Source organism: Pleurodeles waltl, chromosome 11, assembly GCF_031143425.1.
Source record: "Pleurodeles waltl isolate 20211129_DDA chromosome 11, aPleWal1.hap1.20221129, whole genome shotgun sequence".
NCBI classification, from domain to species: Eukaryota; Metazoa; Chordata; class Amphibia; order Caudata; family Salamandridae; genus Pleurodeles; species Pleurodeles waltl.
In genome coordinates this window covers 340,991,154-341,017,836 of record NC_090450.1, presented here as the reverse complement: position 1 = coordinate 341,017,836, position 26,683 = coordinate 340,991,154, and the positions used below count along the sequence as shown (strand labels likewise).

Sequence of the window (26,683 nt, the reverse complement as noted above, 5' to 3'; positions counted from 1 at the left end):
ATAGGGTCTCCAGCCGCCGCTGTTGTTGGGGTGGGTGAGGGAGGGATGGAGGGAGGGGGAATGCCGTATTACTGCTCAAAAAGCCATGTCTTTAGGGGTTTTCTGAAAGTCAGGAGGTCGTGGGTCTTGTGTAGGTTGATGGGGAGGGAGTTCCAGGTCTTGGGGGCGAGACAGGAGAAGGATCTGCCTCCGGAGGTGGTGCGTTGGATGCCGGGGACTGTGGCGAGGGTGAGGTCAGCAGAACGGAGGAGTCGAGTGGGTGCGTGGAAGTTCACTTGTTCGTTGAGGTTGGTTGGTCCAGTGTTGTGGAGTGATTTGTGGGCGTGGATAAGGGTTTTGAAGACGATCCTTTTTCTGATGGGAAGCCAGTGAAGGGTTCTGAGGTGAGCACAGATGTGTTCGTGGCATGGGAGGTTGAGGATGAGGCGTGTGGCTGTGTTCTGGATACGCTGGAGTTTCTGCTGAAGCTTGGCTTTGGTACCAGCGTAGAGGGCGTTTCCGTAGTCTAATCTGCTGCTGATGAGTGCATAGGTGACGGTTTTTCTGGTTTCTAGGGGAATCCATTTGAAGGTCTTCCGTAGCATGCGAAGGGTGTTAAACAGGAGGATGATATGGTGTTGATTTGCTGGGCCATGGAGAGAGATGAGTCTAAGATGATGCAGAGGTTGCGTACGTGGGTGGAGGGTGTTGGGGGTAGTCCGAGGGCGGTGGGCCACCAGGAGTCATCCCATACTGTCTCGTTCGGGCTGAAAATGATGATTTCTGTTTTGTTGGAGTTGAGTTTGAGGTAACTTGCTGGCATCCATTTGGCGGTGTCGAGGAGTCCGGCGTGGAGGTTTGTCTTGGCGGTGGAACGGTTCCTTGTGAGGGAGATGACGAGCTGGGTGTCGTCTACGTACGAGATGATGGTGATTCCGTGGGGGCGGAGGATGTTTGGCGAGCGGGGCCATGTAGATGTTGAATAGGGTAGGGCTGAGGGAGGATCCTTGGGGGACTGGAAGGGAGGGAGGTGGACTTTCTGGGTTCTTTCGGTGAGGAAGGAGGTGAGCCAGTCTAGGGCTTTGTGTCGTATTCCTCCGTCGAAAAGGCATGCGCGGAGGGTTTGGTGGCAGACAGTGTTGAAGGCTGCGGAGAGGTCCAGGAGGATGAGTGCGACGGTCTCACTTTTGTCGACTCTGGTCCTGATGTCGTCAGTGCAGGCGATGAGAGCAGTCTCAGTGCTGTGGTTCTTGCGAAATCCAGACTGGGAGGCATTGAGTGCGTTGTTTTCCTCAAGGAAGTGAGATAGTTGGGCGTTCACTATCTTCTCTGTGGCCTTGGCGGGGAAGGGGAGAAGATAGATTGGGCGGTAGTTGGTGAGGTCTTCCGGGTCTGCTTTGGGTTTTTTGAGGAGTGCGGTGACTTCGGTGTACTTCCAGGTGTCAGGGAAGGTAACAGCGTTGAAGAAGCTGTTGATATGGAGCGGAGCTGGGGAGTGATGATTGGGCTGGCCTTGTTGAAAATGTGGTAGGGGCAGGGGCCTGGGGTGGGGGAGCCTGAGTGGATAGAGTTCATGTTTTTTTCGGTTTCTTCATCGTTGGTAGGGGTCCAGGTGTAGAGATGGTTGGGCTGGGGGGATGTTGTGTTGTTGGTCATGTCGGTGGTGTCTATGGTGGTGATGGTGGGTGCGGGTGGTGTGAAACAGTTGTGAATGTCTAAGATTTTGTGGTGGAAGTAGTTGGCGAGGGAGTTGCAGAGGTTTTGTGTGTGACGGGGGTCAGTGGCGCAGGATTTGGGTTTGGTGAGTTCTTTGATGATGGTAAAGAGTTCCTTGCTGTTATGTGAGTTACTATCTATGCGTTCTTTGTAGCAAGCCCTTTTGGTGGTCCGGGTGAGTTGGTGGTGTTTGCGTATTGTAGTTTTGAGGGTGGAGAAGTTGTTCATGGAGGGCTCTTGGTGCCATGCTTTTTCAGTTTTGCGGCATTCACGCTTGGAGTTCAGTGGTGAACCAGGAGGCAGGCTTGATGTTGCAGGTGTTGTTGTTACTTTTCAGTGGGGCGAGGGAGTCTGCGCAGGTAGTTAGCCAGTGCGTGAAGTTGTGAGCAGCGATGTTGGGGTCATTGGTGCAGGGGGGTGGAGTTTGTGTGAGCTTGGTGTTGAGGTTTTCCATGGGGATCTTGTCCCAACTACGGTAGGGTGCGGTGTGTTGACGGTGGTGGGTGGTTTCGTAAAAGAGAAGTGGACGCAGTGGTGGTCGGTCCAGTGGAGTTCGGTGGTGTGTGTGAATGTGATGTGGTTGCTGGAGGTGAAGATTGCTTCCAGCGTGTGTCCTGCTGAGTGAGTGGGTGAGGTGACTTGTTGTTTGAGTCCTAGGTTCATGAGGTTGTCTAGCAGGGTTGTGGAGTTGTGGTTGTGGGTGTTTTCCAGGTGAAAGTTGAGGTCACCAAGGAGAATATAGTCTGTGGAGGTGAGGGCGTGAGAGCTGATGGTATCAGCGATGGCGTCACAGAAAGGGGGTGCGGGCCTGGTGGTCGGTAAATGAGGGTTCCTCTCAAGGTGGTGTTGGCGTTTATGTGAATTAGGAAGTGTAGGCGTTCTGCGTTGTCTAGGGTGTTGGTGGTGATCTTGATGGTGCTTTTGTGTATGATGGCGATGCCTCCTCCTGGTTTGTTTATGCGGTCTCTGCAAGAGATTTTTGTAGCCTTCTGGGACGGCTGTGGCCATGTCGGGTTCTGATGAGGGGTTCATCCAAGTTTCCGTGTGGAAGGCGATGTCAGGGGAGTGTGTAGTTATCAAGTCCGAGAGTTCGATGGTGTGTTTGTGGACAGAGCGGGTGTTTAGGAGTATGCACTTAAGGTGGTTGCTGGGGCTGTTGTAGTTGTGGTGCATGTTGGTGGTGTTGTGGTGCGTATTGGTGCTGTTGGTGTTTGTGTGAGTGCAGGAAAAACGTCATGAGTGGCATGTGAAAGGTCCGTGTGTATGTTTGGGGTTGGCCTGTGTGCAGGTGGGGTGCTGGCCTGGGTTTAGGGCATGGAGTTCTGTGAAGGAATAGTGCTGCTTTGGGGGGTCGGAGAGGCGTGGGCCAGGAGGACAGGCACTGGGCGCAGTCCGGGTGCAGACATGCTTGCCTCTGGAGCGCCAGTGGCGCAGCCGTGCAGCGGCTGCCATTAAGAAGGGGAGGTGGGAGGGAGGAGCAGCTGGGAGGCGAGAGGGGGTGGCCAATGGGTGCGCGACGGTGGCAGGGATGCAGGGGATGCATCAGCAGGGACGGGGAGACCGGCTGGAGCCGGAAGTAAAAAGGGCAGCAGACACAGGTGGCAAAACAGAGGGGCAGGTAAAGGGCACAAATACACTGGAAAATACAGCAGAAAATGAAATTCGAAATGCAAGGAACTAAATACAGTGCAGGAACAGAGTACGCTAGATACGCCTACCTCGGACTTCCTACGGCGGCAAGGAGGGCAGCCAGGGCGGGGTCAGGGACACGAGGGCAGAATGGGGGATCTGCTTGACGTTGAAGAGTCGTTGCCTGGCCTTAAGGCAGGTCAAGGGTCACCTGTCATGAAACTATTGGGAATGATGGCATCATGCATAGCAATAGTACCAAATGCCAGGCTAAACATGAGACCACTGCAACAGTGTCTCTCACAACAATGGTCTCAGGCACAGGGTCGATTACAGGATCAAGTGTTTTTAGACCGCCAAACTTACAAATCTCTGTAATGGTGGAATCACAACAACTTAACAAAGGGGCGGCCATTTCAAGACCCAGTGCCGCGGAGATTCAGTGCCTCTTCCTGGGTGGAATCCAGTTTGGTGGTCTGAAAGTATTGAGTTATCTTAAATGAACTATGACATTTGGGCAGTTTGCACAGGAAAGGACCATTTGTAATCAGTCTGTAGTTGTTGGGGTCATGCTGATGCAGGTTTGTTTTCTTTAATAATGGGCGTATGACTTTTTGAGATCTTCTTGAAAGATTCCCATCCTTAAAGAATTATTGGTCATTCTTCTTACTGCTGTGGCAGGAGGGCAGCAGGAAGGCCTGTGTATTTTGAACAGATCCATAAATTCATGTTGTGATATTCGTTTGAAGGAGTGCAGAGGCTTGGTTATATATTTTCTGAAACTATATAGACTTCACAAAAACACATTATACTTATTTTAAAGTGCTTTATTGACATTATGTTGACTACTAAACAAGGTGGATATGCTTTATTGACCTTAGTAAGTTCATTTACACATGGTTATTATTGATGCATCTATGCATAAAATTATGGAGTTTTTTTAACGTGGTTTGTGGATCTTGAACCCTTGGTTTTGCCAATTGGCATGTTTTATCTAACGATATATATATATATCTATATATATAGATATATATAGATATATATATAGATATATATGTTCAATGGCATGTGTAGCTGCAGATACACATTCTGTGCATATATTACCATCTAGTGTTGGGCCCAGAGTGTTACAAGTTGTTTTTCTTCAAAGAAGCTTTTTTCAAGTCACGAGATTGAGTGACTCCTCCTCTCGGTGATAGTCCACATGGGCATTGAGTCCCTTGTTAAATTGTTTTCTTTCCGCCGTGGGTTCGGACGTGTCCCCTTTCGCTCTGGTACTTTGGGTTTGGTACTATCTGAACTTCTCTTGCCTGTTGCTTAACGTCTGTATAGTTTTCGAACGCGTTTCTGACTACACTCTATCTGATTGTAGCTTCGGGATCCATTAAACACCCTTTAAAGGTAGAAAGAGATAGAGAGAGGTACAGATAGAGAGGGAAGGATAGAGGTAGAAAGTAAGGTGTAGAGAGCTAGATGAAGGGGTAGAGGTAAAGAGGTACAGGTAAAGAGAGGTAGATGGAGGTAGAGAGACACGTAGAGGTGTAGAGAGGCGGAAAGGTAGAAATAGGGAGGGGGGGTTGAGGTAGAGAGAGAGGTAGAGGGAGAGGGTGGTTGAGGTAGAGAGAGAGGGGTAGAGGGAGAGAGAGGTAGAGAGAGGAAGTAGAGGTATAGAGAGAGGAAGTAGTGGTAGAGAGAGGAGGAGAGGTAGTGAGGGGGTAGATGTAGAAAGAGAGGGATAGAACTAGAGCGGTAAAAGTAGAGGGGGTAGAGAGAGAGGTAGAGAGGGGTACAATTAGAGAAAAAGGGGTAGAGGTAGAGAGAGAGCTATCCAAGAACCAAGCGTGATCACAAGCAAAACCTGAAACCTTCAGTGCCTTTCTAAACACAGTGTTTTCACTGGTGTGGTGTGAACAGATTGCTATGGACAACCAAAAAAGAACACTAAGGCTACAATGCCCAGGCGGGAGGAGGGGCCATCACATGCTGTAACAGGAGGAAGCATGAACAAAAATGTTCACTTAGTGAAATCGCCTGGGATCAAACTAAGCACATAAAGGAGGGACATTTAGACAAATGCACCAACAAAAAGGAAGCACTTGAGACAAGTATAACAAAGAACGAATGACAATAGTGGCCATGGTTAAAGCCCACAATCTGAATAGAGCATGCCTTGCATACAGTGCATGCACATTGCTTAGGCTCGACCTAAAAAGGGAAAATTCCATTATAAACTTGATTCCCTGGGTTTCCTGGCAAACACAGACCAGCAATACAGTGGATGTCACATAGAACACCCTTTTTGCAGCTTTGCTGAGGACATGAGGGAATGGGCCTTGGCAGAGGAATGATGCGTGAGAGAAGTGCATCCAGATTATAAGGTTCCAGAGGGCTTAACGTTATGGAGAAGATTGTGGATGTATTGAAAACTTCCACATTGAAGATGATAAATTAGTGTGACCTAAGAATGGTTTGTCAGAATTGATACTAAGGTTTACAATTTGTGGGTGCATAAGATTCCTATAATAAGATAATTTTGCTGATCATATGCTGTCTAGTTGTGCCTTGGGAATTTGGATGCCGGTGAGTTCTTGTTCTCAATCTAGTTGACATTAGGCTTCATGTATCACAAATTGTGTTAAATGTCAAAAAATAAAATAAAACCCCAATAAAAAGATAACAAAAAAACTATGGGCTTATGGGGCCTTCAACCTACAACCTGACGTGGTGCCACACTCCTTTTTTCAGCAGATAGATTTGTAATATCTCAAGATTTGGTATGTTAATTAAATCTGTAAACTTTTACCCATAAATCACATAAAACCACAGTATCTATTAATCAAAATCAGAAAATTGCAAAGCTTCAAGAATGTTACCTCATTACAATGATATACAATGCGTTGCTAATCAAAACACAAACCACCATTGACTTAACAGCTATACAGCTCTTGCAAAGAAAATTATTTCACTCCAAATCACACGTCCAAAGACAACAAAATTGCGATCCACAAAACACAACTCATCAAGCAGAACCCTATTGATACTCATGCAAAGCCAGTCCCGACACCACCAACAGGTAGACCAGCAATAATACAACCGAATGCAGGCGTGCCTAACGTCTCACAATATTTTGAGTCAAAATTCCCCACTAATAATTTAATTTAGTTAATTATGCCATTTTACGCAAATTGCCCAAACCTTTATGCATTGAAATTCTATTCTATTTTGTGTGCACATTCTGCACCATAATTCTGCCAACGCTTGTTAGCTAAAAAAATGTAGAAGGGTTGAGATGTAAGATCGGGCCATGTGAGTCTCACAGGACGATAGCCCAAGCCCCACTTCCCAGGGGAAAATTCTGAGTCAAAACAATAAAGATTTATGTAAATTTGTAATCACTACAGAAATCAAAATAGTCGGATTCCTATCAGCATTAATAATGTATCAGATAAAGACCGTTGCGAAAGGTAATTAACCTACGCAAGTTGTCTCATTCAACTAAATAGCCAGAACCAAAATATAGTTCAGCAAAGGACTAGCATACATCTGCTCAGTTCAAAGTCATGGAAAGTCTTAAGTATAAACCAAATAGACAGACGAACGTCGAGACTGTCTTTGTGAAAGTCAGCAGAAAGTCTTCCAAGATCCCAAAAAAGGCACATTTTGTGGGTGTGGGGACACTGAAAGACATTAGAATTAGGGTGAAGTGAAGATTATAGGGCTAAGAAAAAATCCTTATTTGTTTAATCATGATACCTGATACAAGAAACATTTTTGAACATTTACATTGCATGAGTAATTATACATAGGAAATGAAAATTGATAATGTGACATCTGTACAAGAATTGAAGACAGTACACAGTGCACTGCTTAGACCAGACCCAGACAAAGGTCATTGAATATGTTGTAAATACAGAAACTATCAGCAAATGTATTCGTTCTCGAAGAACGCAAATCAACAAATACGTTTCAGCTAAGCAAACTAAACGCTATCACAAAATGAACTCACTTACACTTTTCAGGAACAACACAGCAAAGAAAACGTGCATTTAAGAAAGCTATTTCACAAACAATGATGCGCATTAATTTCCTGCAGTTTTAAAGTGGATGTCAGTGCGAGCCGGCTGCGGCCTAGTAATGCCAACTTGAAGCCCAGCTATTTTAATTTTGGCCTGCTGACATTTTACACTTATATAAAGCTTTATTTTCTATGTAGTAAAAACTCTCCAACGCAAGCAATTAATGTTTTGTCCAAGCCAACGCTTAAAGGTACGGCAGGTAGTGAGTAATATTTTGAAAAATATTCCAGTTTCTAACCCTCCTCTAGCACACAACATTGGCGCTTACATGCCTGTTTGTGCAGTGCCTGCATCTTAAACCAAATCACGCTACAGAGCAATCATGTTAGTTGTCTTTAAAATTAGATGTGTACATTGATATCATGTACATGCGACTCTCCTTCTTCCCTGTAAGGTTTACAACAGACTATCCCATGTACACCAAAGTCATTCATTGAAATAAAACATTAAATAGTTAGAAGGAACCGTGGCTGAGAGACATTGCAGGTTTCCAGTCGATGGCCTAAAGGAGAGCCTTTTTCCAAACCCACTATGGTTGTCATTCAGTATCAGGAGTGTGGAGATTTATAGAATGTCTGCTTTTATCAGGGTGGCCATGCTTGAGAAATTGGCGTGCCCGGTTTAAAACAAAAACGCTTGCGCTGTTTGGTGCCATGCTGTGCAGTGACAGTCACTCGTTTCAGAGCTCTGATAATAGGCTGTCAAATTATGCCGGTGCTCATATTATATCATGGTTTAGATTCTATTAAAACTCTGATTTTAACATCTGTCCGCAAAGCTACGGGCAGGGGGCTGGGAGAAGGCTAAAGGAGTAATTCCAGGATTGGAATGCTCGGAGTAGGTTCATGTCCATAAAACTTCATTTTAAGGGTATTTGCCAAATCTCCAAAGTCTTCCTTTGTGGAAAAGGTCAGAAATGTATTTCTGATCGCAGCAAGAGTAAAACGTTTTCCAGGGTGGGACAAAAGTTGTATAGGGAAGTGAATTTGTAGTCTGACCAAAGTTTAGTATGAGAAAATGTATGCAAGTGCATTTCTCAATGCAAGGTGTAATTCACAAGTTTACTGGGAGTAAAGGTTTCTACTGTTCCTAGGCATACCTTTGTAAACTCATGTGAATTCCTGAAAGTGGTTAATAAGCACTGATTAAAGGACATATACCTCACAGTGCACTTAGTTTATTTTCACATTATTCTTAATCATTTTACACTGATTCTACATTATTCATCCTTTTTTTTTTTTTTAAATGGCATTCATGAGCACGTTTCACTAAATGATGCCTCAGAGAGCGTTCTACTCAATATGTAGCGAAACCTTTTTCAAGTTGCAATATTTTTGTTTACATTTTATTTTAAAGGAAGACAGGCACCAATCATAGTGATAGTGAATGGAATTATAAAGAGCACATCATCTCCGGAATGTCCCGGCGCTGAAGACAATTATTGTAGAGATAACGATATAATCGTGCTTGCAGGCTTCTGCATGTATGTCCTCTTTCACCTACAGTGGGCTGTCGAAGAGTGCTTTAAAACCTATTGAAATTTGGATAATCATTTAGGTGAGATACTTTCATTTCACTGGTTCGGTAAGAGTCTGTATGCTGTCAAATCTGCACTTGGAATGTTCTAAACTAATCTAAGATCTTCTTGTCTAGGCAAAGTAGCCAAATGTCCCCAGGCAATTGATATAGAATTGGGACCTGTGGTCCTTGATGAGCTTTATGGCAGAGAATTGCCCACCAATAGAAGAATAGAGAATGCAATGTTTCTTTAGCAAAGTTTTCAGTTATACATTAGAATGCTAGAGAATTTACCTTATTGTTGTGGCACTCACCTTCTTTTTAACAGAAACCTACTTTGTATTGTCACTGTGCGATATGTGGCCTTGTCACCTAGATCTGATGGTGGAGAAACATTCTGTGCATCCATGTTATGAAGTCCCAGCTAAAGGTTCCCCTTGACTTTTTAGGTGAGTTTGAGGAGTTGTAGACTATCTTACCTCATGACACAGCCTGCACTTTTTGAGAGCTTCGAACTTTAAGAGTTCACGGGAAAAATGTTTTGAAGAATAACAGTACGAGGACTTGCTGAAGATATTTAGGAGTGGTTTGTGGTGGAGTCAAGAAAGCCTTTTAATCTCTTATCTTATTCTTCCCAACTTCTCTTATGTATTTTGTTGTGATTGTAAAGAACACAGAGCCCAGGGGAGCCCTCTGGTAGTGTGAGTGGGAATGTAGTTGTCCCAATGTTTCATTTATTGAAGTTCTTCTATTCGGCTCACAATCACATTTGCCTCCAATGCCTAGTTTGTTATCTGACAGTTTGCCAACATTTGTTATTAATCAGATCCCTCTTATAATTCACTGTCCTGTGCTTGGTCTTAGAATTTTTGGACACCTTGTGAATTAAAACTGAACAGTAGGGGACCTACGTTTAACTATGTCCTGGAAATGTCACGACTATTACATGGATTAGTAAATGTAAACTAGTACTAAGTTCTCCTTTCAGTCCAGCTTCACCATCACCTTTTTGGGTCAAAATACATTTCAGGAGTAAGTGGTGATATTCCACCAATGCAATGAGTGCTTGAAAGCTTGCACATTTATCTATTGTTCTTTGGTTTAGTTAAGAGTATACTCATTAATCTACTTCTACTCTCACAAAAAAGGACTTGCATCTCTTTTGTAACAGGATTTATGTGAATGCTGTGAAGCACACTTCCAGTGATGTGGCCTAAGTAACTTATTGCCTAATAATCACAGTTGGAAACCTTTGACTATTTCAGTCCTGATAGTTCTCTGGGCATTCTGCGCTATCAGTGCAAGGCATAGACAGCCCACCACTGGAAGTTATGGCATTAGGAAAAAGGGAAGAGTCTGATTAGAGTGTTATGCACTTGCTTAGTTTACTACAGACCAAATCATGAGCTCTTTGTGTTTTCACATCTTTCACATCTTCTCATTTTTATTCCAGTATTCCCTCAGAAACGTTCTTCCCTAGCAGATGGCTACGAGAGCCTGTTAGGATTCTGCTACTGTGACAGTCTGCAACTCTTGAAAAATCATAAAATCGTTACTAGACCTGCCGGTCAAGTAACCTGAATAATCTATTCGACCTAACTGTAATATACTTGACCCGTAAACGGCTCTCAAATTGTGTGATCCTAGGCAAATATTTATTTTTATTTTACAGTCGCCTTTTTCTTCATTTTTATATGCGTGCACCTTCAAATGTACAATTGCAACTTTTCTGCTGTACAAGAAACCCTTTTCTTTAATTAAATAAACTAAATGTTTTCTCCATGTATAATAAGCATTTAGCCCAGATAGAGTGTACACATGATCCATGCATGACTTGCCTCTTAGTTTACTAATAGCTTTGCCATCAGGGCAGGAGTGTTTCTCAGTTTGTTTAAACACTCACGTTTAACAAATACATTACTAAAGCATGATGTGGTAGCACACTGTCATTTACATATAGTAAATTTCCCAAAAACGTCCAAAACCTTCACACTAACTTGCAGGTTTACTGATAAAACTATAGAGTGCTTTAACAATAATCTGTGAAAATTGGGTTTCATAAAACATATTTATCAATAGGACATCATCAGGTAAATGTTCTGATTTGTTTTCATCCTATTAAACTATTTTTTCCATCACACAGAAGTACAAAAAAATGGTCTTTCGCACCCTACTGAAATATATTTTGAAATCTTGTTACAGTTGACTTAATTTTCGTTAGGAAAAACCTGACACCCCACAGCCTATAATTTCACGCTCTTTGTACAACAGGTCAGGCAGTTCTCCTAACAAAATCCTGGAAGTCTGCAGTCAGAAGGAAAATTAACTGTATAAAGACAAACTGAGTTTAGTCCTCTGTCTCTGAACACAGAGCAAATGTGACAAGATAACAAGATTTAAAGGCGTCATTATTGCTCCTTCACTTTCTGACTGAACAGAACACCTGTTCTTTGTCTTCTTGCCAGAAGGGGTGAGTAGGTCTTAAAAATAGCCTGACCTGATAAAATATGACCTGGCTTAGCAAGTGGACAAGTAGATTTTCCGAGTCCTGAAGTCCGACAGACATCCAAGGGTAATTACTACCTTCCCTCAAACTGTAGATGGAAAAAGTCTTGGAAATACTCAATGACTTATGTCTTTTAACCGACTACACAATCCTTGAAAAGGGAGGCGCTGAATTGAGCATCTTCACCTTCTTTCTTAGTTTGTTTTCAGTCTTTGTGGTATATCTTTTGTTGAAGTGCAAGGGTGAAGATGGAAATGAGAACAACTCAATGAGAAGAAACTGCAGTCCTTCCGGTTGTAAGCTCAAGCAAGAAAATGGTTTTACAATGAAAGTGACTGTATGTCTTACCTGGGGGACATGACTACACTGAGTTCCATGTGTATACTAGCTACTTTGAAACATCCCTTTTCTCTTTTTCTACCCCCTACAATAATAACTGAGGTTCTCACATTGTGCTAGTTTTGTACTTTCTGGGCCCTTTTATGGTTAGACACATTTTGGAAGGCTACTCTTTTGTAGCTCTGGTGATCATTGTGCTCTCCTTTTATGTGCTCAGACGGTGGAAGTGGACAACTTGGTAGCTTTGGGTAAGCAGAATGATGAGTGGGTTGGGAAGGAATCTCCAAGGCATTGTTAGGTCTTCTACAGCTTATGGTAGTCGGAATGACCATAGGAAACACTTGCCTTCAGTGGGTGTAACATAAATGGTACGTTGAAAATCCCTGCTGAAAGCCAACTTCAAAATATTCTTATCCTAAGTGGCAGCGGAAGGGAGGATGCTGAGAATTGAGGAATAGTGGACAGAAAGGAGTGATATCTCAGACTCCCCACAGTGTTGCTCTTATTTGCTGTGTGGTGTGATAGCTGTCCATTCTTGTCCTAAAATTATGGAGGCTCATACTTATGGTACCAAAACCAAATTGGGACTGACTTTTGGACCATATTACATTTCATGCTTAACATTTGTACCATGTGGATGTTGATAATTGTCTGTATATGCATAATGTGAAAAATGTATTTTTCCTTTTGTGTTTCAGGTACTTGTTTGCTTTGCAAATTAAGAGGGATTTAGCTGAAGAGCGACTTAGCTGTAGTGATAACACAGCCGCACTTATTATCTCTCATCTTCTCCAGTGTGAGTAAACATTTATTTGTTTTCCTATATGTTTTACTGTCTCATTTAGTCATACTGTCACTATTGAAAAATTAACGAGCTCAGTGAAAGGTCACAATTAAGTAAATTCTTTGAACTGTTTTTCGATTTTAGTTGAGATAAAGTGCTGTCCTCATGTCACAACTTGTGGTTGACATCACATGAGAGAGGGCTACCTCTTACCTGTTGTAGATGGCACTGCCCTAACTTGCATTGGTTTCAGACACTATAGCTTTGCATTGCTCCACTGAGATATCCATGGATAGGCATGTATCAGTCTGTCTTTTGTCCTTGTTTGAGGGAACCACATAATAAGGAGTCGGCAGACAGAGGCTTTGAAAGTGAACCTCAGATATTATCATGGAGGAAGTAAACCTCTGATGTGGTTCTGGTAGGACAGAGGAAGACAAAGTAAAAGAGCGACATGGGTACATGTAGTAGGGCTCATAAGAACTTTTGCAATTGAGTGCCATAGTCCAAGACAAACACCATAAGCCACACAAGGAGGTTGCATGCAAGAACTACAAAGTTGTGCAAGATATTGACTGGCCTGTTACAAAAACAGAGAAATAAGGTATGACATGTTTAAATAAAAAAATCTGGCATGTAACAAATTACATAATTTTGAACAGCCCCAACAGCCTGTGCTTCTACCAGACAGTACTGTAGATAACACTGACTAGCTAGGTGTATTTTGGGGACCTAGTCACCCAGTAGAGAACCTCTGCTGTATGAATCTCAAGCATCAATTAATGTCTGCACAAAAGACCAAGATATTAAGTCATTGATAAAATCTGTGGTATACAAATACCTTGAAGCTTAACATCACGTATAACAAAATATACCATAACCTACAGACCTTGTGTATGGGCAATATCCCAAGGCTTTTATTTAGATGTTTTCCAGAGCCCAACCAATACATAGTAGAATAAGACGCATCGTATGATTTTGGAATAGCCTAAAGCTAAAAATCACCATTGATGCAATTAAGTGACTTATTCTTTACTCTTAATTTTCATTTAAATTGATTGAGTCCTGTGAGGCCACTGCTTGAGTCGGCCTTGATTTTTGGTTTGGCAGTACCAGACACATTTTAGCTGTTGTGTTTCTTTTTTATTGGTTCATAGACAATTGAAGGTAATTTTGCTCCTTAAAAGTGGCACCTCTTAGACATATTCAGTAAGTCTGTGCTATGTTATCTGTAATCAGTGATGGTTCTTAATCAATTGAATAGTTTATCTTTTCCATCTAGTTTGTCTCCATTTTTTTCAAAAACAAGTCTGGTTTTCTACTGTAACGTCTCAAACTTGGTACACTTACGACTGACCACTAGCAAGCAAATAGCGTTTGTATGCAAATTACTTGCGATGAGTAGGTCCCAACACTATGAGCACTAAAGTGCATGATGTTTCTCAAGCTGGGCCACAAACAGTCACGGCGAACTATCAAAGATGATGACATATCACCCAGAGAAATAAGGTGGGCCATACTGCTGGTTAGGTACTTAAAGTGTGAAGAAGTAAAAAAATAAAGCCTGCAAAGGTTGAAATCTGACTTTAGGGATAACGTGACCTCCAGTTAGATGTCGGTGGTGACTGAATCTGGTATTGCTTTTGATGCCAAAGTAACTCTGAAGTGGCTACAAGGTGAATTTACTGGTCTTGTATTAAATTCTTTAATAAATAAAACTAGTTTGCCACTCACTTCAGCCTCTGTCTTGAATGTTTCTGGGTGATTTTGGCAAGCGGGCCGAGAAAAAGGTGGAGTCCGAAAACATAATTGTCCCATACAATCCTTTAGGAATTTCTGCCTCAAAAATCACAGAGGATCCTGGAAAAATGGGGAAAAAAAACACTTTCTCCCACGCTTGCTTCTAGTTGATCCCCTGGGTGAGCTAGGTCCCAGGGACATATATAGGTGATTATTTTTAGGAAGGGGGCACATGCTGCTCCCCTCCCCATGGCCGATTGTGACTCTGGGGACCGGCACCTCCCTGGGGCAAGGTCAATCTAAAATCAAGCAAAGGGCAGTGGGGAAGGAGACCCGCGACCCGCACTTCATAGGCTGTTTAGAGGCAGGGGGACCACTACCTCCCGGGGCAAAGGCAAAGCAATTTAGGGGAGGGAGACCATGCGGACACACACCCGCCCTCTTCCCCCTCCCTCCTCCCACCATCCTGTGCCCATTATGGCCCTTGGGGCCACCACCTCCCCAGGGCATGGCTGAATTGTTAATGGGGAGGAGGGCTACTATCTCCCCCGGGGCAGTCCTTGCAATCACAAAGGAGGGGAGCCGCATATCCCCCCATCCTCCCCCCTTTCCCGTGCCACTCCGAGCTATTAACGACCGTGGGAACCGTCACTCCCCAGGGCTTGGCTCCCTGTGTCCCGAGGTGCCCACCGTCGGGACATCGTTGTTTTCTGTTGCTTGGCGGGAGCTATTACAACTTCTGTCAAGGGAAAACAAACAGTAAGTTCGCTCCCATTGGGCAAGAGGTGGAAAACTGCTCCTGCCCGCTTGGAGTGGATTTTTCATCTGTTTTCCTGCCCGCTGTCAATGAAAGGAGCAGTATGCAGCATTGTTTGCTTCTCTCTGTGTTGCAGGAGCGATGCTGGCTCTCAGTGGAGGTGGGGAGCCGCCAGGGACCGCAAGGTCTTAAGACTTGACCCAGGAACAAGCTGCCTGGGGATGGTGTCACCGGTGCCAAAATAGGCCTGGGGAGAGGGTGGGTGAGTGTGGCACCCCACTCCCTTTCAATAATCGGCTAGGTTTCGGGGCCAAAAACGTCCAGGGAGGGTGGCCACATACCCAATGCCCCCTCCACCAACCCTTTTACAAATTGCCCAGGCGCCAGGGGATTGGGTCCCCGGGGCGGAAATCGGCCTAGGGAGAGGGATTGGTTGGCCCTGTGGAGATGGTGTCCCCCTAATGGGCCAGAGGATGGGGTGTTCTGTCCCTGTCCTGGGTTGCCCACATATGAGGGGGGTGGCCACAGGGCATGGTCACAGACGAGACCCTGCGGCCACCCCTCTTCTGAGCACGACCAAAGGCTGTGTGAAGTGCAGTGGGTTGGTGTATGAGGGGGATTGGCTCCAGGCCGTGCGGCTGACCCACCTCCATGCATGCCCGAAGGCCGTGCGTGGCGCAGGGCTGGGTGCCTACAAGGGATTGGCTACAGGGCCTCGCCAAGTCTTGTGGCCAGAAGGCCGTGCAGGGCAGGGTTGGACTCACGTCAGGTAATTAAATATTACTTAACGTAAAAAAAAAATTTAAAAAAAGAAATTCACAGAAAAAAAAACAAAGGATATAGGAACTTTATAGATAGAAAGTGGAAGTAAAAGAAGCTTAGATATTCACTGAAAAAAAACAAAGACTACAGGACCATTATAGTTAGGTTCAAATTTGAAACGCACAAAACCATAAAAAATTCAATAGTTATACTCAACTCAGGAAACTACAAATCGACCCTAAGGTAACGATAACTTGCACCCTCACCATGCAGTGCCACTTACCCCATCTATTACATCTCTAATGACATCTTGTATGACATCATTCATAATATAACTGAAACATCTCCAATAAAATTAATGATGAAAAATTGTGCTTGGCTGGGGTACAAGTTATATTTACCTTAGGGCGCGAGTTATCGCTTCATGAGATAAGTATAACTATAACTGTTAAATTTCCATGGTTTTGTGCTTTTAAAATTTGAACCTAAATATAACATCCCTGTTACCTTTGTTTTTTGCACTAAAAAAATACAAAGAATACAGTATGTTATAGTTAGAAAATAGAATTTGAAATTCACTGAATAAACCAAAGGTTAACCCCTTCGCTGCTAGGCCTTTTCCCCTCCTGTGCCGAGCCTTTTTTTGGCTATTTAGGGCAGTTCGCGCTTAGGCCCTCATAACTTTTTGTGCACAAAAGCTACCCACGCCAACTTTGCGTCCCTTTTTCCCAACATCCTAGGGATTCTAGAGGTACCCAGACTGTGTGGGTTCCCTTGAAGGAGACCAAGAAATTAGCCAAAATAGTGTGATTTTTTTATTATTATTATTGTTTTTTTTTTAATGGGGAAAAAAGGGCTGCAGAAGGCGGCTCGTGGTTTTTTCCCCTGAAAATGGCATCAACAAAGGGTTTGCGGTGGCAAGATCACCATCTTCCCAGCTTTCAGGAACAGGCAGACTTGAATTGGAAAACCCCATTTTTCAATACAATTTTGACATTTTACTGGGACATACCCCATTTTTACTATTTGTGCTTTCACCCTCCTTCCAGTTAGTGACCAAAATGGGTGAGAAACCAATGCTGGATCCCAGAAAGCTAAACATTTCTGAAAAGTAGACAAAATCCTGAATTCAGCAAGGGGTCATTTGTGTAGCTCTTACAAGTGTTTACTACAGAAAATAACAGCTGAAATAAAAAAATATTGAAATTGATGTGAAAAAACAGCCATTTTTCTCCACGTTTTACTCTAACTTTTTTCTGCGATGTCAGCTTCTTGAAAGCAATATACCGTTACGTCAGCTGGACTCTTCTGTTTGCGGGATGTATAGGGCTTGTAGGTTCATCAAGAACCCTAGGTACCCAGAGCCAATAAATGAGCTGCACCTTGCAATGGGTTTTTATTCTATACCGGGTATACAGCAATTCATTTGCTGAAATATAAAAAGTGAAAAATAGCTATCAAGAAAACCTTTGTGTTTCCAGAATGGCCACAAGATAAGGTGTTGAGAAGCAGTGGCTATTTGCACATCTCTGAATTCTGGGGTGCCCATACTAGCATGTGAATTACAGGGCATTTCTCAAATAGACGTTTTTTTTTTTAACCACACTGCCTTACATTTGGAAGGAAAAAATGTAGAGAAAGACAAGGGGCAATAACACTTGTTTTGCTATTCTGTGTTCCCCCACGTCTCCCGATACAAATGGTACCTCACTTGTGTGGGTAGGCCTAGCGCCCACAAAAGGAAATGGCCCAAAACACAACGTGGACACATCACATTTTTTTGTTTTTGACAAACAGAGGTGTGTTTTTTTTCAAAGTGCCTACCTGTGGATTTTGGCCTCTAGCTCAGCCGTCACCTGGGGAAACCTAGCAAACCAGCGCATTTCTGAAAACTAGACACCTAGGGGAATCCAAGATGGGATGACTTGTGGGGCTCTGACCAGATTCTGTTACCCAGAATCCTTTGCAAACATCAAAATTTGGCAAAAAGAACACTTTTTTCCTCACATTTCGGTGACAGAAAGTTCTGGAATCAGAGAGGAGCCACAAATTTCCTTCCACCCAGCATTCCCCCAAGTCTCCCGATAAAAATGGTACCTCACTTGTGTGGGTAGGCTTAGCGCCCACAAAAGGAAATGGTTTTAAACACAACGTGGACACATCACATTTTCTCACAGAAAACAGAGGTGTTTTTTTAACAAAGTGCCTACCTGTGGATTTTGGCCTCTAGCTCAGCGTGGGCACCTAGAGAAACCTAGCAAACCTGCGCAGTTTTGAAAACTAGACACCTAGGGGAATCCAAGATGGGATGACTTGTGGGGCTCTGACCAGGTTCTGTTGGCCAGAATCCTTTGCAAACCTCAAAATTTGCCAAAAAAAACACTTTTTCCTCATTTTGGTGACAGAAGGTTCTGGAATCTGAGAGGAGCCACAAATGTCCTTCCACCCAGCGTTCCCCCAAGTCTCCTGATAAAAAAGGGTACCTCACTTGTGGGGGTGGGCCAGGTGCTTGCAACAGATAAAGGCCAAAAACTTGTAGAGATTTAGGGCGATAGCACAGCAAGTTGATAAGCACATATTTTTCTTTTATACATCTTTTAGGCTGACTCTGCTTTGGGGTCCCATACAAGTGAGGTATCATTTTACTTGGGGGACTGAGGGGAACGCTGGGTGGTAGGAAATTTGTACCGCAGTGGTGATCCTACAAAGAAAAGTGAGGAAAATATGATTTTTTTTTATGCAAGTTTTGAGGTTTGCTAAGGAGTATGGGTAAGAAAATGATGGGGGATCCAGGCACGCCACACCTCCTTGGACTCCTTGGGGTGTCTATTTTTAAAACATGTCTGGGCTTGGTAGGTTTCCCTAGATGAAGGCCGCACCCAGGACCAAAACCATAGGTGCCTCCCCCCCCCCCCCCCCCCCCCCCCCCCCCAGGTAGTTTTGCAATAGATAATTTTGGTGTGTCCACATACTTATGTGATGTTCAAAACACTAAAATTGTGAAAAGAAATGCACTTAGGTTATGTTAAAAAGACCCCTCACCCACCAACTAAGTTGGTGGCATGCTTCATCATCGGGGTCCCATCGAGGCACCTAGCGTGTCACAGGCGTGCTGCGAGGCCCGATTACATCGGAGCAGGTTTTGTCATTTTTACCACACATACTGGTTGGATTTGGCACGAGGGTGAATGATGGTTCAGTGGATCAAATTTTATTAACAAGAGATTTCACAAAAATGAAAAGCACTGTTAATAACTGAAAGGCCAAAAAACAGAACCAATGACTCGCAGCTCGTGAGCTGTAAAGCCACAGCAAGGCACCAACCGCTTTACAGTCCATTCACACACCTTTCATACATGACACACACAAGACCTTTCACGCCGCCAGCCATGGGCCCAGCCCATTACAACACTCATATCGACAGACAGTGCCACTCAAGGGCCCATCACTTACATATGCCCACATGCCTGATACAGCAATCACACCAGCTGATGGGAGTGTGTGGACTGGTGTTTGGCTGGCAGTGTGTTGCAGTAGCCAATAGCAAGTCAATATGTACACCCTCAGCCAAGCGCCACTCCACACACAATGGCATCACTTTTTTTTTTTTTAAAACAAAGAAACCACTAACTAATTAGAAATAATTACAAAACTACAAACACAAAAGCTCTAACTAAGTACATGACAGAAATGCCAACCATGAAACTGAACACATGAAAATACAAAACAGGCAGTTTACACTCATGGTTTTTCCCAGTAATTCTTCTGGGTGTGGTAATTCTTAAAACAACCACCCACACACAGCCCAGGCTTTGAAGGATGATCTGAGCAGTACATTCGAGTCTCCCTCCGGATACCTGTTCGAAAACACACTCTACATTTCTTAGCTGGAAAGTCTTTTTTGGGTGTGGGAGGAATGTGCTCAGCAAAGTGGCGATCTTTCAGTCTAGCCATATCCTCCACCACTGCTTCTCTAGGAACTCTGGCCTGTTCCACCACAATAAGGCTCTCTACCACTGACTCCTGAAATTTCACAAATGTCATCTTTGACTCTGGAGACCTATCCTTAAACACAATAAAAGCATTAAAAGTTGCTAAGTGGAAGAGGTGAATTGCTAACTTCTTATACCAAACGTAAGACTTACGAATAGCAGTATAAGGTTCCAACCTTTGATCAACTCTATCTACACCTCCCATGTGCTTATTATAATCTAAAATGCACACAGGTTTGCGCACTTCAGCAACCTGGCCCCAAACAGTCACAGGGGAAGTACTCTCATCATTGATGGTACTTAGCATGTAGACATCCCTCCTGTCTGAAAATTCCAAAGCTAGCAGCTCATCATTCCGCAAGGCACTGCACTGTCCCCTCTCAAGTTTGTTTTACAGACAAGCTCCCTTGGATAGCCTTTCCGGTTACAACAAATTGTGCCACAAGCAACAGTGTCCACTCTAAACAATTCCTTGAACAACTGCACTCCAGTGTAGAAGTTATCTACATTCAAATGGTGACCAGTCGTCTACCAAGTTCCCACACAATTTTCTTAGTAACTCCAAAAGTGGGAGTACAACCAGGGGGTTCAATACTGGAATCCTTACCAGTGTAGACACGGAAATTATACACATATCCTGTACTACTGTCAGACAGCATATACAATTTAATTCCATATCGTGCCCTCTTGCTAGGAATGTACTGCCTTGAAGAGGACCAAAGACTTGCCCACAGCTATTTCTTTGCCGGGAACATAGACCTCTGAAAACCGATCTACAAAATGATCAAGGACAGGCCTAATCCTAAAAAGACGGTCTGAATCAGGGTGATCTCGTGACAGGGCTAATGCATTGTCAGTAAAATGCAGCATCCTAAGAAGAAGCAAATACCGATTACGACTCATGGTTGCAGGAAATATAGCTGTTGCCATCAAGGGACTAGTAGACCAATTATAAGCCAGTGACGACTTCCTCATCAACCACATCAAAAGAGTCAAACCCAAAAACCTTAACATCTCCTCCAAATGTGTGGGAATCCACTGGGTAGCTCTAGAGTGTGGCCTAAGTCTAGCAGCGTTGTCCCTCAAATACTGCTCTGCATACAAATTAGTCTGCTCAACAATCTCTTTCAAAAACACATCATCTACAAATAACTCAAAGAAATTGACAGGCAAAAAGTTCTCTGTATTGATTCTACACCTCGGGAGACCAGTAAAGGCAGGCAACTCTGGCTGCTCCATGTTTGGGGCTACCCAGAGTTCAGGTCTTTTAATGGGAAACCTTTCAGCCCTAGGTTGCTGCACTATTGCCACATCAGTGTCCTCCTCTAAAACAGGCCTTTCATCTGCACTGAGTGTGGCTTCCTCATCAGAAGATTCCTGTCCGACAGAAACTTCACTGCCAGAATCTCTCACTTCCTCAGATGCAGAGTCCGTCTCATAATCAGACAATGACTCAAAAAGCATACCAACCACCTGCTGAGCGGTCATCCTGCGGCTAGCCAAGATCCTTCCTACGAAAATTAACTGAACATATGCACCACCAACAACCAGCACTGTGTAAGATAAGTAATAAAGTGTAGCTTTATTAGTAAGAGTTATAAACTCAAAAACTACACCGCTCACTTGCCTGAAAAAGCTTGAATCACTAGCAAGTACTCTGCACAGACACAGCAATCACCAATGATATCCCACTAAAAAGAAAGAAAGAAAAGCAAATTAGAAATAAGACAACACAAATATCATTGTGCACAAATCTAAGGACAATTTCACACAAACCTGCATTTAGTACACCACCTACAAACATGTCATTCATGCATGGCAACAATATTCCTTTGGAGTAAATTGTTTTTACTTACCTAAAACATGCAACTATGCAAACCGCAGGTCAACCACCGCCAAAACCGCAAGGAGCCACAGCAAAGAAAGCAAAAGCTTTGAACTAAAACAAAAAGGAGGAAAAAAATGATCACAAATGCAAATACTTTGTCAGTTGACAAACATCCCACCATCAAGCATTTAGAAATTGGTGCCTAAGTGGATTCTGCCACAGGGGCAGAGGGGCCTACTAAAAAATAGGCCTATCTGCCACAAGGAGGGCAAAAAATACCTTTAGTAGTGTGTCCCCACAGGGAGCGACCCTTGCCCAAGGGGCCACCCCCCCCCCCCAAACAAAAAACACACACACACACTATCCCTGGTGCCTACGTGGCTTCTGCACCCTTGGGAACAATGGGCCTAAAAAAACAAATAGGCCCATCTGCCCACAAGGGGGGCAGAAATGGCCTTGGTACATGTGCCCCCAAAAGGGGGCGACCCTTGCCCAAGGGGCCACCCCCCCCATCCACTAACACACACTATCCCTGGTGTCTAAGTGGCTCCTGCCCCCCTTGGGGGCAGATGGGCCTAAAAAAAATACACCCATCTGCCCCCAAGGGGGGCAGAAATGGCCAACAGTTCAATGCCCCTTGCCATTCTAGTGGTGTCTGCCCCCCTTGGGGGCGGATCACCCTTAAAATAATAGGCTGATCTGTCCCCAAGGGGGGCAGAAATGGCCTTGGTACACGTGCCCCCAAAGGGGGGGGCGACCCTTGCCCAGGGGTTTCACCCCCTTCACTAACACACACAATCAATCCCTGGTGTCTAAGTGGCTTCTGCCCCCCTTGGGGGCAGATGGGCCTAAAAAAAAAATAGGCCCATCTGCCCCCCTGGGGGGCAGAAATGGCCAACAGTTCAATGCGCCCCTTGCCCAAGGGGACGTGCATCCCCCCCCCAACACAAAAAGAAACATATAAAAAAATCTCTGGCGTTCTAGTGGGCTCTGCCCCCCCGGGGGCAGATCAGCCTAAACGTAATAGGCCAATCTGCCCCCAAGGGGGGCAGAAATGGACACAACAAACCTGCCCCCCACATGGGAGCGACCCTTGCCCAAGGGGCCGCTCCCAAACACAAAAACATTTCCACAATAAACAAAAAAAAAAAATCCCTGGCGTCTAGTGGGCATTCCTGCTGCCCGATCGCAATGCGATCGGGAAGCAGGAATGCTCGAAGAGACCCAGGGGGAAAGGAAAACCCTTTCCTTTCCCCCGGTGCCTCTTATTTTACAACCCCCACCCACCGGAGGAGAAACTCACCTGTTTCTCTGGCCGCGCTCTGGAAGCAAATGGCTTCCAGTGCGACCGGCACTGTGTAATGATGTGCGCTGATGTCATTTTTCTTTTAGGGTGGGGCAGAGTGGAAGGGGAAGGGCTTTCCCTTCCATCCCTGCCTAACCCCACGGAAGCATCGCTAGCGTTCCCTCCGGGCCGAGGACGTAATGGTTACGTCCTCGGCACAGGAGCACTGTGCCGCGGGACGTAAACATTACATCTGCGGCACAGAAGGGGTTAAAGGGACGTTAAAGTTAAGTTATGAATTTACTTGTACAAAATCTAAGAAATTCAGCAGTTATAGGTATTTATTTCAAATAGCTTTGGCTCATGCCCTAGATAACTAAAACTCGCGCCCCTGACATACACAGTTTTTTCTTCATTAATTTGACTGCTAATGCTTAATTTATATTTTTAATAATGATATACAAGTTGTCTTGAGTACTGGGGTTATTAGCAATGCATGGCGAGGGCGCGAGTTGTAGTTACCTTAAAAACTAACTATAACTCTATAACTGCTGAATTTCTAAGGACTTGTACAAGCTTTTTCAGAAGCTAACTATAATGTCCCTGTTTTTCAGGGAATATCTTTTTTTATTTTTTTAACATAAAGTAATTTTAATTACTATGTTAATCCAACCACCACCGTGCACGGCCTCTGAGTGGGTGCTTGAGGGTCTGAGGGCGTCTGTGAGTGTGTGCGTGAGTCTCTGAGTTTGTATGTGAGGGTCTGAGTGGGTCTTTAAGTGGGTGCGTGAGCCTGTGTGGGTCTGTGAGGGGGTGCCTGAGGATCTGAGTCGGTCTGTGAGTGGGTGCATCAGTGTCTGAGTGGGTCTGTGCATGGGTATTTGAGGGTCTGAGTGGGTCTGTGAGTGTGTGCGTTAGAGTCTGAGTGCTTCAATGAGTGAGTGTTTTCTTTTAAAAGAAATTCTGTGTTATTTGCAAATTTGTCACAACATTATACGGCGGGATGTATTCATGAATATATAGGTTGCATGGAAAAAAATATTTTTAAGGACATACTTTCACCCTTAAAGACCTTAATATCACAGCCCTGGGGTCACGGTACCTCCACCCTGACCCCCTTATGCCTAATTCATTTTATTTTTCAGCCCAGGGGACCATGTCCCCTGGGCTGAAAAAATGCTTGCTACCAGGTAAGTAGGGCCATTGTTCCTAACTGTCCCTAAATGTTGCAGAATTATTTTATGGACCGGTACTGTTGTACTGCCCACATATATATCTTTAAGCAGAGACATGTTAAAATATATACTACATGGTCACTTTTACAGGTTTTTTTCCCAGCATTTTAACTGTCTTGTTACAAGGTGTTTGCATGCTCATCACATCATCATAATAGTTTGTCACACTCATCAGATTATCCGGGAATGTAGGCCTCTGGTCAACAATACTTTGATCTCTGGGCATCCCCCACCTTCCCCAACAATGTCGCAGGTGAAAGATAATATAGTTCCCGGAGGGAGGGTAAAGTGAAATCTCCCTGTAGTTACCCAGGTAGGAAGTAAGAAGTCACATGGTCCTAGGGTGGGTCCTCCCCAAAATGCTAACAGTTCCTTAGCCCCTATCCACAGTGATATACCCATTCAGCTTCCCACTGCTTGTGAACCATATGTCTTGGTCAAGGCCAATGTTACCTCATTAAATAACTCAGACACAGAAACTTGTATACAGCTCAAAAATAAGGTGGTGCATTGGCTTGTGGAGAAGTTCCCCAATTTAGTGAGACAGCAGATCTTTCATGAAATCATAATGGTTAGAAGGGTAGGTTGAATTGGGAACACGCCAAAGATGCAGGAAGGGGAGTTTGTTGTAGTTAATTTTTCAAATGCATATAGGGCTGGTTCTATCTTAAATTTGTCCTTGACCAATCCAACCCCAAAAAAGATCATGCTGCTGCCTTTCGGTTTTTGTTTAAAAGCTTTGAGTGAAGGGAGGGGCTATCTCGAGGGACATAATTTTCATTTTGATGGGGGGGACCATTTCCCAGTGTAGGCCACACTCTTGAGTTACCAGATACCTCTGAGTAATAGGTTTGAGATGCTGAGTGGGTTGAATGAGCTAGACTAACTGGATAACTGTAGCAACTCAACTAATCCTTATGGCATTACTAGAGTGCCGGGTAAATCAGGAGATCCTTATTGGCTAAAGGTACTTTGTTGCCACAATATTATTAATTTACAGGAAACTTGGGATCCCAAAGGTGCGATAACACTGGATTGATATGTAACCTTTATTATAAAGGGAATCCCATCCCCAAGTGGGAGAGCAAGAGGAGTTTAGTTACCATGGTTAAATTAATTTTGGACTGCAAGCTGAAAATTAGCACTTCTGATTCGCTGTTATTTATTTGTTTTTTGTTAAGGTTTAAACATCATTTTAATATTCTTCGTATAAATGTGTTTAATTCCATTAATGGTAAGGATAATGTTGATATGTTGCTTTAAATGTTTTGATCACTTCCCATCCCTTACAGTATACAACATTAATGTTAGTGGGGGATGCCAACTTGCACCCATGCCTTAACTTCTTTTTTTATGATTCCATGGACAATGAGGGGATTGAAACAGAACAGGTACTTATCAAACACACAGCATAAGGGGACTTTCTGAACAATATGGTTGTTGATTTTAATTTGACAAATCTGCTCAGAAAAAGCAGCCTAAAACATGGGGTGCTGGTCCAGCATTTAAAGGTTTAGGGGATGGTTCCACCATTGACTGCCTTTTTGTGTCTGAGCCTTGTTTCTACTCTGTCCAGTTTTGATACAGAATGGTCGGTTTATAGTGATGACAGTCCCCTGACCATCACCTTTCGGTGGGAGAGGTAGCAAACACATAATTATGCTCTATTTGAGGTTTCAGCCAGGTCCAAAGACAAGGGGAAGGAGACTCAAATGGGATAAGATTACCCCAGAGTCCTTTAACACCGATATGGTTTGGGTTTGTCTTTCAGATTTCAATATTTGCTTAGACCCAACAGCCTTAAAGTATTTGTTGACATCTGCTCCTATATCATATGTCATCTTACTAAGCTGGAAAACGTAGTCAGCCCTTGCTTTGTCAGTGGTTTGACAAAAGCTGTACAAAGACTGGAAAAGATGTTCATGAGGGCCTGAAAAAATCTCCATGGGAAGGGGAGGAGATCAGAAGATGCAGGTATGCGTACAAACGTGTCATAGGGAATAGGAAGCTCCAGTTAAGGAACAAACTATGGGAGGACCTGGTGACAGCACATATTTTCAAGGCCAGTACCTTGTTATGGAAAACCCTAATTAATCCTTTCTTTAAAGCGGTCTAGCTCCCTGATCAGGCGGCAACTGTCCCAACGCAGTTTTGGGTAGAACACTTTTCATCCCTTTATGAAAGTGCTTGATCTACCTTCCCAACCCCCACACACACAACCTACAACTGGGGTTGACAAGCTAGAGGCTCCGGAGGTGAGTGGGATCCCAGGAGATCTTTTGAAGCCCTGAGTTGAATTGTGGGCCCCACTAATAGCTCTGCATGTTAATACGGCCATTCATGGTTCATTTACTGAATTCTGGCACCATTCAGTAATAGTCCCCGTGTACAAAAAAGGCTCCAGGAGGGATCAGGCCTGTTATAGGCCAATTTCGCTCATGGACATTGAAGTCAAAATTATTGGGAGAATTATTTTAGAGAGACTGTCTAGTTGGGCCAGTGAGAAAGAAGTTTTATCCAAGTTGCAGTATGGGATT

At 43.9% G+C, this 26,683-nt stretch overlaps 1 protein-coding gene across 3 annotated transcripts in view; it reads left to right on the top strand.

The window, feature by feature from the left end:
* The window catches only part of FARP2 (FERM, ARH/RhoGEF and pleckstrin domain protein 2), a 1,575,889-nt gene that overhangs the window by 453,719 nt on the left and 1,095,487 nt on the right, over positions 1-26,683 (top strand). For all 3 annotated transcript variants that reach the window (XM_069213633.1, XM_069213634.1, XM_069213632.1), the window contains exon 6: positions 12,462-12,559. In XM_069213633.1, the coding sequence (XP_069069734.1) occupies positions 12,462-12,559 (98 nt within the window). The remainder of the gene's footprint in view (positions 1-12,461; positions 12,560-26,683) is intronic.